At 38.6% G+C, this 15557-nt stretch overlaps 1 protein-coding gene across 4 annotated transcripts in view; it reads left to right on the forward strand.

Annotated features, from left to right (window-relative positions):
* wdfy3 (WD repeat and FYVE domain containing 3) overlaps window positions 1–15557 on the forward strand; it is a 336513-nt gene that overhangs the window by 134743 nt on the left and 186213 nt on the right. For all 4 annotated transcript variants that reach the window (XM_072253130.1, XM_072253132.1, XM_072253131.1 and 1 more), the window contains exons 3-8: window positions 2576–2699; window positions 5052–5161; window positions 8561–8722; window positions 11487–11679; window positions 12361–12547; window positions 14378–14544. In XM_072253130.1, coding sequence (XP_072109231.1) covers window positions 2576–2699; window positions 5052–5161; window positions 8561–8722; window positions 11487–11679; window positions 12361–12547; window positions 14378–14544 — 943 coding nt within the window. The remainder of the gene's footprint in view (window positions 1–2575; window positions 2700–5051; window positions 5162–8560; window positions 8723–11486; window positions 11680–12360; window positions 12548–14377; window positions 14545–15557) is intronic.

A 15557-nucleotide genomic window follows, 5' to 3' on the forward strand; every position in this document is an offset into this window, starting at 1 on the left:
AATGGGCACACAGTGAGTGAAAGGGTGTGTGGGAAGTGGGCATCCAGTGAGTTGAAAGGGAGTGTGGGAAATGGGCACACAGTGAGTTGAAAGGGCATGTGGGAAGTGGGCACACAGTGAGTTGAAAGGGAGTGTGGGAAATGGGCACACAGTGAGTGAAAGGGTGTGTGGGAAGTGGGCATCTAGTGAGTTGAAAGGGAGTGTGGGAAATGGGCACACAGTGAGTTTAAAGGGAGTGTGGGAAATGGGCACACAGTGAGTTGAAAGGGAGTGTGGGAAGTGGGCATCCAGTGAGTTGAAAGGGAGTGTGGGAAATGGGCATCCAGTGAGTCAAAAGGGAGTGTGGATAATGGGCACACAGTGAGTGAAAGGGTGTGTAGGAAGTGGGCACATAGTGAGTTGAAAGGGAGTGTGGGAAATGGGCATCCAGTGAGTTGAAAGGGAGTGTGGGAAATGGGCACACAGTGAGTTGAAAGGGAGTGTGGGAAATGGGCACATAGTGAGTTGAAAGGGATTGTGGGAAATGGGCATCCAGTGAGTCGAAAGGGAGTGTGGATAATGGGCACACAGTGAGTTGAAAGGGAGTGTGGGAAATGGGCACATAGTGAGTTGAAAGGGATTGTGGGAAATGGGCATCCAGTGAGTCGAAAGGGAGTGTGGATAATGGGCACACAGTGAGTGAAAGGGTGTGTAGGAAGTGGGCACATAGTGAGTTGAAAGGGAGTGTGGGAATTGGGCATCCAGTGAGTTGAAAGGGTGTGTGGGAAGTGGGCACACAGTGAGTTGAAAGGGAGTGTGGGAAATGGGCATCCAGTGAGTTGAAAAGGAGTGTGGGAAATGGAGATCCCAGTTAGTGTAAGTATGAGAAATGGTGGCATGTTGAGTTTGATGAGAAACCTGCAAATTGGACCATTATAATTTTAAAGCAAATATGAGAAGTGGATCCATGGAGGACTTGCATTTAAGGGAAGCATTGGAATTGGGGACACCAGTGTGTGGAGGGGAAAAAAAGTATTGGAAATGGGGTTCAGAGAGTCAGATGCTGAACTGTTTTACAAAACAATTGAAAAGTGAATTATTGGACTTCTCCTCTATTCAATTTTCACCATTATTATAATTGGAATGTCATCCACTTTGGAATGAAAATAGATAATCAGATTATGATTGATACAGTAAAAGATTGTAGCATGCTGTTGTGTAGAGGGATTTGGAGTGCTGATGCTTGAATTGCAAAAGTTTGCTTTGCGTTTACAAAAGGCTATCAAGAAGGCGAATGGAATCATGCCTTCATTGCTCGAGGGTCTGAATTTAGGAGCAGGGATGTTATGCTGCAACTGTGCAGGATACTGGTGAGGTCTTACCTAGAGTACTGCATAAATTTCTGGTTTCCTTACTTGAGAAAAGATGTACTGGCTTTGGAGGCAGTGTAGAAGAGGTTTATGGCTTGATTCTGGAGATGAGGAGTGGTAAGCCTCTGAGAAGAGATTGTGTTGTCTGGGTCTATACTCGATGGAATTCAAAAAGATGAGAGGGAATCTTAACAAATTCACTTCGACAGGCTGGCTAAACTGGACCTCATACCCCGGTGAGGTAGGGACATGCCTGTTCTAGCATGCAAAATCTGCTCCAGCGGACTGGGTGAATGAGATCTTCAGTAAGATCCAATGGCCAGGAAGGCGCTGCTGCAGTGCTCTGTGGATAGCAAAGGGTATGACTGGGCACAGAAGATATTATAGTCTCCAGTGCAAAGGAAGACCCAGTTTGTGACGCTTGTTCGTACCACTGGACTTGAACTTCTGAGGCCGAGAGATTAGTACAATTGCAATGGCCTTTTCACTTTAAAAACTCTCCCTCACAGGTCTTCTGTCATCGCTGGATATGATGGACAACTACCATATGAGACACAGATTTTTTGCGTGGTAGGGAAGTTAAGGGTTAACCAAATGAGTCATGATCTTATGAATAGCAAATCAGGCTCGATGGACCAGATGGTCTGCTACTTTTCCTATTTATTTTCTTGTGGAACATTCAACAGCTTTTGCCATTGTATTACAGGAATATGCAACAACTTCCAGAAATTGTACATGTTCAGTTAAACATGGGATCTACAAATTGCTGTCAGTAGCTTCCTGCTTTATCATTGTATATGCTGTTCAGTAAACATCTCCAGCATCATCTTTGGGGATCAGTGTGTTGGTCATACCTTGAGATATTTAGGAACAAATCTGGATTGTTGAGGCTATGTATGTAAAAATTTTGTGACCCAGGACAATAGGTTGTCATTTTTATTCAGAAAGCTGTTCGCAGTTTGTGCTTGTTATTCCTTGAATGTTATATCTGAGAATTTTTTGACTTCAACCTAATTGATGGCATAACTTTTGAAGGGTGTTAGAGATCCCTATACCTGTTCTTGAGAATTATCAAAATCCTGAAAGATATAATCCTTGCTACAGGGAACACCAAATGTATTGGAGCAGGCTTTTAAGATTAGAAGTATTTTGCCACTGTCCATAAAATATAGGCTTTATCTTACATTGGTGAAATTTGCACTTTCCTACCCCCACCCCTCTTTCAGGTATTTGGAAATGCTCCCTCCAGCACTATGACTGAGAAATTTTCAGATCTGTTGCAATTTGCTGCCCAGGTGTCGCGCTTGATGGTGACAGAAATCAGAAGAAGAGCCTCAAACAAATCTACAGGTAAGCGATACATGGGTTTAGTTGAAAGCTACCATTTGAAAGTCTTGTAGTGTTTGGAGATGAACACAGAACAAATGATAAGACCATAAGATATAGGAGCAGAAGTAGGCCATTTGGCCCATCGTGTCTTCTCCACCTTTTCATCGTGGCTGATCCATTTCCTTCTCGGCCTCAATCTTCTGCCTTATATCTTCTGCCTTTATCTCATATCCCTTCATGCCCGGACTAATCAAGAATCTATCAACCTCTGCCTATAATGATATATATGTAAAAAATATTATACATACATACACACACATAGATACAAAAGTAATTCAGTCAGGAACTATCTACAGTTTTAATGTCAACCTTTCAACTCTTCTCATCCTTATCTCTCCTGAATCCTGAGTTTGTCCTTTGATTGTTCTATTTATAATTTACAATTTATTAATCTTACTGTATTATATAATGAAATAGAGACTTTCATTATAACTTCAGGTTTGAAAATTTGGAGCCCTAGTTCTTGACTTCGAGTTTGATGGGCTCACCCAACTCGTCAATGTACTTGCCATTCAAATTTGTCCATTTCTTCTATTTTTGTCATTGCTGTCTTTAACTAGTGCCACTTGATATGCCATTGCATGTAAACCTTCACCAATATTGAAGCCTTGCTCCAGGTCAGTAGATACTCGAGATTCTTATCCTACTTCACTTAAAAAATTCCTTCTTTCTACCTATCTATAACCATATTTTAATAATTCCCCATTAATTACTTTTGATAAGATTGACACTAGGTTGAAATCCATTTAATTGGGTCCTGCTTAAAAAAATTGCAGCTCTTTAATTTCTAGACCTAGATTTGATAAGCCCGTGTGCCAGAAAGAATGAATTATGGATGGCTACTGTATCAATTATTTCTGTTTGAATTTTTGTTGTCTTGTTTCAGCAAAAGCTGAAGATATTTATGTAATTTAAATTGATGATTGTTGTGTCAAGTTGCTGCTGTTTTCTGCATACCAAAATGTAAGATATGCAGGATAAAATATTCAATTAAAAGAAATAATGAAAAATGAAGACTTAAAATTGATTGATGTTATCCACCGCCTTGTCCGAAAAATGTCCATTGACCACCATCCATTGTTCTTTGTCAGTAAGTCATAACAATTCTTCCACTTTCATTTTATTTCTGTGCTTTTGACATCTTATAAAGCCAATGTGGTACTTTGCTAAATGCCTTTTAAGGTCCATTTACACAACTTCGACTCAGTGGCCACTTTTTTAGGTACACCTGTATACCTCGTTAAGGCCAATATCTAATCAGCCAATCATATGGCAGTGACTTGGTGCATAAAAGTATGCAGATATGGTCAAGAGGTTCAGTTCAAACCAAAAATCAAAATGGGAAAAAATGTGATTTAAGTGACTTTGACCGTGGAGTGATTAGTGCCAGACAGGGTGTCTTGAGTATCTCAGAAACTGCTCATCTGTGATTTTCATGCACAATAGCTTCTAAGTTTATGGAGAATGGTGTAAGAAATAACATGAATTCAGTGAGCAGCTGTTCTGTGGACGAAAGCACCTTGTTAATGAGGGTGGCCGAATGGCCAGACTGGTTTAAACTGACAGGAAGTTAACAAAAACTCAGATAACCATGCATTACAGCAGTGCTGTACAGAAGATCATCTCTGAACACCATGTCGAACCTTGAGGTGAATGGGCTACAGCAGCAGAACACTTTGCCTTTAGTGACCAAAGATGCATTCAGTAATATTCTTTAAATCCTTTCCATTTTTACCTTGTCTCATATATAAAGTGTTTTTAATGCAGCCTACACTATTCCTTTCCTTCATAAAGATGGCTGGAGTGTGCTCACTTAACACTTTACCACGTGTTTTTCTTGCCTTGAAGATTTTTTTTCTTGGAAATGGTATAGGCTTTCCCAAATGCTTACTTGCACTTCGTTTCTGAAGTGTTTCAAAGATCAGTTTAGTGTTGCTTGCTACTGCTTTCGTATAGGCACTTTTAAACTTCTTAATCAACTTGGCTATTCTTTTTTCTGTTTCTCATGATTTTCCTGAATGTTAACTGAATCTTGATGCTGATAAGTGTCGTATTCAGTTTCAATAAATTTGTATAATGTAGCTACTTGTCTCACTTTTCCATTGTAAAACTCTTGGGGAAGTTTGTTCATTCATAGAATATGTATTTGTGATGTTCCGTGGCATTGAGTACCAACTTTTATTTTTGAATGTCTATTATTATCAAATAATGAAACGTGCACTATTTTGTGACAGCAGGAACACGTTCCGTGGCATTTCTAGTTATTAGCACAATGATTAGTTATGTCTACTTATAATTTCCTTCTGTCAACAGAGGCAGCTAGTCGTGCCATTGTCCAGTTTTTGGAAATTAATCAAAGTGAAGAATCGAGTAGAGGATGGATGCTTCTCACTACAATCAACTTATTGGCGTCATCAGGACAGGTTATTTTACACTTAACAGATAGCATGCAATAGAGCTTAAACATGAGATTCCTGGGATAGCTGGGACCTTCTCTCCCACTTTTCTCAATTCCTTCTCTCCCTCCACCCCCTCGCCACCCATCACTATCTGTTCCCATTCATAAAATGTGCCAGTTTTCCTCAGTTAAAACGAGTGCCATAAAAAGAACCACTGGTGACCTGACTCTGCAGTTTACTTTGAACTGGAAATTGGCGATGTTATTGCAGTGTAGCTGACTCTGACTGAAGGCCAAAACTGAAGTATTGGACTGCCTATTTGGGCCTGTCCTTGGTGCTCACCTGCCAGTGGTCGCAACCCCGGTACCCATCCTGCCTTCCAGACCTGCAGTTGAGCTCTTATTCATGATTAGCTCCGGGCACAAATAAACTGGTAGGTGCAGATCTGTCAATATCTGACACTGGCTGTGTTATTGGTGAACAAGATTGCAACTATATAAACTAAAATAATTTGTAAATTAATCTGTTGTTGCAGTTTCAAAGAGTTCTAAAGAATTTGTATAAGCATGCTAGACTGTACTGTTCTTGGAAATGTTATCCTTACATTGCTGCCCTCACAGGTTTGCTCTTGTTATAAACTACATATGTGAACTTAAGTGTGCACAGGGAGAAAATGTGGTTTTGTGAATATGACAAGAAAAGAAATGTTTATCCTCTAAGAGCCAAAGGGAAATACTTGGTAGTTTTTCTATTTACAGAAAAACCATCAAAAGACTCTTAGGTGTCAAAGTGAGAACAGATCTCTACAATGTGATCTAAATTAATTACAAATATAAAAGACAAAATAATTGATTGCATAAGTATTCACTCCCATTTTAATATGACACACCAAATGATCACTGGTGTAACCAAATGGTTTTAGAAGTCACATAATTAGTTCTGGTGTTCTAGCTGTACATAAACCTGTGTGCCGTCAATGTGTTTCAATTGATTGTAGTAAAAATGCATCTGTATCTGGAAGGTCCAACTGCTGGTGAGTCAATATCCTGGCCAAAATTGCACCATGAAGACAAAAGAGCACTCGAAGCAACTCTGTGAAAAGGTTATTGAAAAGTACAAGTCAGATGGGTACAAGAAAATTTCCAAGTCACTGAATATCCCTTGGAGTACAGTTAAGTCAATCATCAAGAAATGAAAAGCATATGGCACAGCTGCAAATCTACCTAGAACAGCCCGTCCTCAAAAACTGAGTGACAGTGCAAGAAGGGGACTAGTGAGGGAGGCTACCAAGAGACCTTTGACCGCTCTGGAGGAGTTACAAGCTTCAGTGGCTGAGATAGGAGAGACTGCACATACAACAACTGTTGCCCGGGTGCTTCACTGGTCACAGCTTTATGGGAGAGTGGCAAAGAGAAAGGCATGATGAAAATAAAACTCAAATGAAATTTTTGCTACAGTTTGCCAGAAGGCATGTGGGGGACTCTTAAAGTCAGCTGGAAGAAGGTTCTGTAGTCTGATGAAATCAAAATTGAGCTTTTTGACCATCAGGCTAAATGCTATGTTTGGCATAAGTCAAACATTGCCCATCATCAAAAACACACCATCCCTACTGTGAAGCATGGTGGTGGCTGCAACATGCTATGGCGTTGCTTCACTGCAGCAGGGCCTGGAAGGCTTGTGAAGGTGGGGAGTAAAATGAATGCAGCAAAATATAGGGAAATCCTGATGCAGTCTGCAAGAGAACTGAGAGATTTGTTTTCCAGCAAGACAATGAGCCTAAACATAAAGCCAAAGCTATACAAGAATGGCTTAAAAACAACAAAGCTGATGTTCTGGTGTGGCCAAGTCAGAGTCCAGATCTCAATCCAATTGATAAATTGTGGATGGACTTGAAAAGGGCTGTTCACTCATGATATCCATGCAATCTGACTGAGCTTAAGCAGTTTTGTAAAGAAGAATGGGGGAAAATTGCAGTGTTCAGATGTGCAAAGCTGATTACACCTATCCACACAGACTCAAGGCTGTAATTGCTGCAAAAGGTGCATCTAGTAAATACTGACTTGAAGGGGGTAAATATTCATGCAATCAATTATTTTGTGCTTTATATTGGTAATTAATTTAAATCATTTTGTAGAGATCTGGTTTCACTTTGACACAAAAGAACCTTTTGCTGTTGATCAGTGTCAAAAAAGCCAAATTAAATCCACTGTGATTCAATGTAGTAAATCAATAAAACATGAAAACTTCCAAGGGAGAGTGAATACTTTTTATACGCACTGTACATTAACCCTTTCATTCCTGGGATAATTTTCATTAGCCTCTTCTGGACCCTCCAATGCCAACACATACTTTCTTGGCCTAAAACTGCTCTCAATACTCCAAGTACAGTCTGACCAATGACTTGTCAATCCTCAGAGTTGTAACTTTGTTTTTTGTATGCTAGTCCTCTTGAAATGAGTGCTAACATTACATTTGCCTTCCTTAACATCTGCAAATTAACCTTTGGGGAATCAAAATCCTTGTGTTGTTTCATTGACTTGTAGTATTAATACAGTTTCTCTCCATAACAATAGTACTTGACTTGAGAAGTTCTAGTAATCTTGTTTTTTTTATTGAAGATTTACATCAATTTTGTTTGCATTAGGGTTAGGGTTTTGGGCACTGGATTTTGGGGAAGCGAAAGAGCTGATTCATCTTTACCTTCCTGGGCAGGTACTTTGTGAAGAAGTGGGTGTGGCAGGAATCATTTTGCACATAAGAAGCCTTTTACACACTTACATACTTTTGTGGGCAGGTACTGTGTGAAGAAGTGTATGTGGCAGGAATCATTTTGTACATAAGGAGCCTTTTACACACTGGAGCTCCAGTTAGCATGCTCTATTTCTCATACACCCTTTGATCTTTCTGGGTTCACTGGAAAATTCATTATTCTACTGTGTAACATTTTTCAAAAATTGAAGATGTATTCTGTTAATAGGAATGATATCCAAAAGCCTCATCTGCAAATCCAGCACCAACAAAGTGCTAAGCATACCAGATTAATAGAGTTTTTAGTTGCATCATTTGTTTAGTACATAACGATAGAGGATATTTTTTCTTTGCCTCTACTTTCAGCAACTAGTACTAGAACTGTCATTCTAGTGCAATTCTTAACCAATATAATGTTTAGGTTTTTATAGCTAAAGCTTGCTTTTGAGAAGTGTTAATGTGGTCAATGAGATTGCTTGTCGTGAGTAATTAGCAATAGACAGTTGATCCATGTAGGGTTTCCCAGACAAAGGAAATTTTACCTCTTAGAGGATATTTATTTGATAGGGAAGTTGTTTTTGAAAGTGTGTTTGAATCTGCTGTAACAGAAGATACAGTTAGGGGATCAGAATGCTCTTAAAAATAGCTTGTTTTTCTTTCTTTCCTATAAAACAGAAAACTGTGGACTACATGACAACAATGTCCCTCCCTTCCACACTGGTTAAATGCCTCTACCTGTTCTTTGATCTTCCTCATGTACCTGATGTACCAGGAGGAGCACAGACAGAACTACCATTGAGTGAACGACGGGCACTGTTGCAAAAAGTATTTGTGCAGGTGAAATGTTATTTTATGTTTGAACCTACTTGCCATTTTCCTGAGATTCTTTCATGTCATATGCAGTTCATTCCATCACTACTCCACTTCAACCAGAGGATGTGCGCTGTTTTTTAAAAAAATATATATATACTCCCCTCCCCAAACCAATGACAGTGCTACTAAGAAAGATAAGGATTGCAGAAACATATGAGCACTGCTGCCTATGTAAAACATATTCTGCCTGACCTGGAAATATAGCGGATTCTGGTTAATTGGGCCATTGAATTAATCTGGCCAGCCGCTTATTTGGGACAACTGTTAAAGAACAAAAACCTAATTGAGAAAATAGCCAGAATTCTCTTCCTTTATTTGGGACACTATGCTGCTTAATTGGGCAGGAGACTGTTGGTGTACAGTTTCTAACCAACATTTTTCGCGTGCACTTACATGGGCGTTAGGCACAACACCGTGCATTGAGTGAACAGTTTTTAAATAGTCTCAGCTGTGTGTGTTTGTGATAAGAAGCAGCAATTTTTGTCATTGATAGTTGGCGAGTAAGACAGTTCCGAACCGTTTTGTTCACTGCAGTTTTGAGCATTCAGGCTTGGTGATGTCAGAAATGGCCAGGAGTGAAAATGAAACTATTTCACTACTTCAAGTTAGAAACTGTTAAGAATTTGAAGGTATCATATTCTTTGTAGTTTCTACTTTGATGTAATATATTGAATGTTGCAATGAAAATGAAGATTTGGAGGATGCAATTGTCGACAGCATTGTATGAAGGCTGTCCATTATCTGCAGACACTAGGTTTCTGCACTGACTTCGTTCATTTACAATGAAAAAAACACAATGCAGATAAATTCCTCTGTCGTTAAGTATTAGGAGCTAATATACAGTTTTATGGTCCTGCAGTAGAATTAGTGGTGTTCTAATTAGTTCAGTATTTCATTTAAATACATAATTTATAACTCAGTTTGTCTCTTTTTTTATACTTTGTTAACTATATTCATGAATCTTCAGCTAATTGGGGCAACGCTTAATCACACCAAAATACTGGTCCTGATGTATCCCATTTAACTGGAATCTCCTGTGTATTGTTTTGGTTGGGCTTAGTGTAAATATAACTTTCTGCATAGTAACATGGTTTTGAGTACTGTTTCCAGAAGAACTGAAGCAGTTCAACAAATGGCTCATTGTTGACCAGCTCAAAAGGAGTGGGCAATAACTGGTGGCCTTGCCTGTTGTGTTTACATGCTGTAAATGAATTAGCTTAAAGTAGCAGCTCTCTTAGTGCAAATGATCACTGTTTTTATTCATCATTCAGTGAACTGAATTGAACCATAACAGTGGACAGCAAAGATTTTGTTTCCTGAATAGTTCTGGGTGCATCTTGTGCATTTTGGGTTGCTGATCATGAAAATCGCCATAGCATTTCCCTATTACACACCATTTTTTAGAAATTGTTTGTATTTGTTGTTTCAAATCATAATTTAAGTCAATTAAAATGTTGCCCACTATGTAAGCTGAAAAGGTTTCTATCTTATCCAGGCATTCCTGGGCATGATTAGGCAGGGCAGATGCTACATGACAAGACAGGTTTTAGAAACATAGAAACGTTGAAAACCTACAGCACAATACAGGGCCTTCGGCCCACAAAGCTGTGCCAAACATGTCCTTACCTGAGAAATTACCTAGGGTTACCCATAGCCTTCTATTTTTCTGAGCTCCATATACCTGTCCAGGAGAGAATTTAACGAAGATTAACGAAAATGATTCAGTGATTGAAAGGCTTGTCATATGAAAAGTGTTTGATGCCTCTAGGCCTGTAATTACCAGAATTCAGAAATATCAGGGGTGACCTCATTGAAACCTCTCAAATGTTGAGAGGCCTTGATGTCGAGAGATGTTTGCTATCTGGGGGTGGGAGGCAAGGGAGGTTGAGAAAGAGTATAAGATCAGAGGACACTGCCTCAGCGTAGAGGGGCATCCTTTTAGAACGGGGATGAGAAGGAATTTCTTTAGCCAGAGGGTGGTGAATCTGTAATTCTCATTGCCACAGACAGCTGTGGAGGACATAATTGTATATATTTAAGGCGGAAGTTTATAGATTCTTGATTAGTCAATGGGCCAAATGGTCTAATTCTGCTCCTATATCTTGTGGCCATATGATATCCATATCTGATACTGATATGGATTTTGAACACTTTGTATCAATTGAGCCTCATCTGGTAACTCAATCTGAGTTAAATGACCTGGTCAGAGAACTTGGGTTTGTCAAAGGGAAATGCAGATTTCAGGACTGCAAGGATGGAATCTGCTGTCACCAGGCACAAAGGTTTCTGTGAACGATTTTGATATTTGAGTCAGATGTTTCCCGGAATAACTGATGCCAAGATTAAGAAAGGCATTTTTGGTTTGTCTTCGAATCAATGACAGGCAATTCGAAGAACTTGTGGGACCAGAGAAAAACGCATTGAAGACATTCAACAATGTTGAAAGTTTTCTTGGCGACTACACGCAACTGGTTGACAACATGCGTCAAGCATACAAAACCATGAAGTACAACATGTTCTAATCATATTTGGAATTTCTTTTTGAATCTGGTATTTTTAAAGAAATATGTTCGTGTTTTTAAGTGATACCATGGTTATATCAATAGGATGCATTACTAGATTCATTTTTGTCCTGTGACTCAGCTATGAAGGTTGCCAAGTTCGCAAGCACATAAAATAAATGCAGTTATAGAATTTGGCAACACAGTTATGATTCTTTGTTTGATAGATCTTGGTGAAACTCTGCAACTGCGTGTCACCAGCAGAAGAACTTGCCCAAAAAGATGACCTGCAGCTACTGTTCAGTGCTATTACCTCCTGGTGTCCTCCCCACAATATCCTTTGGAGAAAGAGCGCAGGCGAGGTGCTAATGACCATATCTCGCCATGGTCTTAGTCTCAATGTGATCAAATATATTCATGGTAGGTACCTGCAATATCATTTCATTTGTATTTTTATATCCAAAGAAGAATGTGAACTATAATTCAATTTCAGTTCTAATTCCATTAAATTTGTTTGTTGTCACATGTACTGGGATATGGTGAAAAGGTTTTGTTTTGTATGTTAGCCAGATGTCTGCCATAAGTTGTAAAAGGAAAACAGAATGCAGAACTTAAGTGTTGCAGTTACAGATATACAGGCAATAGTGAGGTAAATTGGGAGTTTAAGATTTAATCTTTCAGTATATGAGGCCTTTTGAAGAGTTGTGTTTGAACCTGGTGGTTGGAGTTTTTATCCTCATATCAGTGGGAGAGGGGTGATGGGAGAATGACCAGGGTGGAAGAGAACCTTGATTATATTTTTTGCTTTCCTGATTAAGTTCTGATATTTATATCTTTTACCTAACTTAAAATTATACTTGTCAGCTGGGGCCAATATTTTTAAAAATTATCTCCAATAAGTAGTAAAGCAGGTTCAAAATATTCTGTGGTAAAAACCGTGTACCTTATTTTGCATTGGACAAATTATTTTTGAAGAACCTGCATGAAGTGATCAAGGAAAATTGTTCTTTTTTCCCTCATTTGTTTGGAAGAATAAAATATCAGTTGAATTTATCCCAACAACTTTCCAAAATGTTAATACTCTGTTATTTTTGTATATAGAGAAAGAATGTGTAGCCACATGTATCCAGAATATGCAGCAATCAGAAGACCTTTTACCCTTGGAAGTTGTTGAAATGTTTGCTGGGCTGTCCTGCTTTCTTAAAGACTCCAGTGATATATCACAAGTTCTATTGGATGATTTTCGGTCTTGCCAAGGTTACCAGTTTCTCTGTGATCTTCTGCTCAAGTAAGTGTACAGCAGATTTATGGTTATTAAAGCAAAATTTTGTGTACTAAATTGAATAATCTGACCCAGGGCCCCAATGAGTGGAAAGGGAGTGTGGAAACTGGAACTCCAGTGGGTGGATTGAAAGGGTGGAAATAGGTGACCTAATGAAAGGAAATGAAGTGGAAGCAGCAGGACCGTGGTGAATGAGAACGTTGCATGGGAACTGGGCCCCAGAAAAGGACTAGGATCAGCACTTCAGTGGGCAAAAAGGGAGTACAGCCACATCACCTTGTGAGTCTGATGCCAAGCCATTGGGATTTCTGAATGGTAGGATAGCGGATTATTGGAAGTGTTTGTTTTACAATGTGCTGGAAATACTCAGCAGTTTGTGGAACATCACTAATGGGTGATCAGAGAGGGGTAACAGTTTCTCATGGTTCATGTCAATAACCTTCTCTTAGGTACATTTTCTTAAATACAGTATGTAATAATTTGCTTCATCAATTAGATTGAAGATCATTGATTTGAAATATTATCAACTTTCTTCACTGATGCTGCCCGCATTGCTGAGTATTTTCCATATATTTTCTACAAAAGAAAATTTATTTTGTTTTTTTTTATCCTCTGTTTCATGGTCAATATGTGCAGTTTAATGTAGATCTGATGGTATATTGTGAATACTACAGTAATGCTCCTGCTTTACTATCTAATAGCATCTAATTTCAATTAGGGTGTAAAACACATTTGTCTACCTGTGCTTTCAGTTGGGTTGGCATAGTTTTAAGAGGAATAAATAAAATTGTATCAGATCTTGGTTGTGAAGATTTTCTGAGTGTATGTGTACCTTGAGGAGATGATGGTTCATTTAGTTTCATTTTTTAAAATTATGGAATGTATAACACCGGGTTAGAAACCTGCTGTCAGTTATTTGTGCAAATTGTGAATCATGGTCGTGTTTGTGCATTGAATTCCCTCCCCAAAGATTTTTATCGTACAGAATTGTAAAATATTGCAGTGACTAAATTAAACCTACACACATTGAAGAGATTAAATTTATTTCAGATTGATTTTAGTTCAGAAATGAAAAAGCAGCCCAGTCTGTTTTTATTAAAAGCACTGTTTGCACAATATAAAATTGTTTTTCACTGCACTGTATTGGCACTTTTAAGTGTACACTAAGTAAAACCTAGCAGTGAATGAAGGTGAAATAATTTGGCAGGAATCAGTCCTACGCCTTGTTTTTTTGCTATTGTCACATCACCAATATTTTTTTGGATGTCACGATTTTGCCAGGGCATTTGTGTTGAACCCAATTTAGTACTTAAATCTTTTAATGCTAATCACCGAGTAAACAGTTACTCTCTTCTCTTATTATTCATCTGTTGTAGCCTACTGTGTGAAGCTGTAGTGTTGAGTGTAACTTTATGACTGTCAGTGTTCAGTTTGGCAGTAAACACAGAGTTTTTGTTATTAATATTGTCCTGAAATTTCCATTAAACTACCTGTTCTTCACAGCCATTGGTCATCTCCTTGCAGGACCTGTTTTCATTTGCAATAAGTTGCCTGGTCCAAACTTCTGGGGAGCACTTTGCTCAAATCAGGGATCAACAGGAGCCTCAACAATCAGCTGCTCTACTGAAATAACTAAGCAACTTCCACCTCCCTCTGTATGTCCATATGCTGTCAAAATCCTCCCTTACTATATGCTGAAGACTAAATTGGGGCTGTTCTTCATTATAATTTTTCAAATTGGAGGTGATTTGTAGAAAGAAGACTCTGCAGTTAGTTTTAATTATGTTTTGCAAATAATTGATGTTTTCAACTTATTTCTATACATGCAAATTTTAGATTGGAGCAAACAAAAGAGCCTGATGCTAAAGAAGCATTAAAAGACTTGGTACACTTGGTGACTTCATTGACAACCTACGGAATCAATGAATTAAGACCCACAGGCATAAGTAGTGGAGCACCTTTCCTTCTGCCAGGATTTGCAGTACCACAACCTTCTGGCAAAGGTAATACAATGAATTCTTTGTCAATATTTATTTAAAGTGTAGAATTATCATAAATTTCCTGCAAGGAAGTTTTAATTTCTTGAAAATGTAACATGGTGACCTAATTCATGTCAGCACTCCATTTTGATGCACATGATCATTTCTGTTGCAATCATTATCACTAGATAAGTTTTGATAATGAAGTTTTAATGTTGATCAGGTGTCTTGAAATATATTTAAATGTAATTTTGCTTCTGTGGTGTTGGTTACAATACTAAACAAAATTGGAATTTTAATTCTTTTATTATTTTCACGTACTGAAATACAGTGAAAAGCTTGTCTTGCACACTTCATACAGACCAAATCATTAAACAGTGCTTTGTGATAGAACAAGGTAAAACAAAAGCAATGCCCAATAAAGTGTGACAGTGACAGAGAAAGTCCTGTGCAGGTAAGTAATAAGGTAAAAGGCCAAGGGTTCATCTCATCATACTACGGAACTATTTAATAACTTATATTAACAATGTGGGTGTTGACCTTGAGGCTGGCAGTATGTGTTTTCAGGCTTCTGTATCTATCCAATGAAAGAGGGAAGAAATGTCTGAGTAGGTTGGGTCTTTGACTATGCTGGCTGCTTTACTAAGGCAGTGAAAAAAATAGAGCCCGTAAGAGGGAAGGCTGGTTTCCATGATGTGCTAAACTGTGTCCACAACTCCTGGCGGTTTCTTGTGGTCATGCGCAGAACGTTGTGCATCCAAATAGGGTGCTTTCTATGGTGCATCAATAAAAATTGGTAATGGTCAATGGGGACATGCCAAATTTCATTAGCTTTCTGAGGAAGAAGACGCATTGGTGAACTTTGACTTCTTGGCTTTGTCATCTTTGTGTTCGGACCATGACAGACTTTTGGTGATGTTCACCTATAGGAAATTGGAACTCTCACCCCTTTCATCCTCAGCACTGCTACATTTGCAGATGATCAAGTCATATTGATACCAATTGTATTCCTCTATAGTTTAAAAACAAGAAGGAAA

The sequence above is a fragment of the Mobula birostris genome, chromosome 3 (genome assembly GCF_030028105.1).
Source record: "Mobula birostris isolate sMobBir1 chromosome 3, sMobBir1.hap1, whole genome shotgun sequence".
NCBI lineage: Eukaryota > Metazoa > Chordata > Chondrichthyes > Myliobatiformes > Myliobatidae > Mobula > Mobula birostris.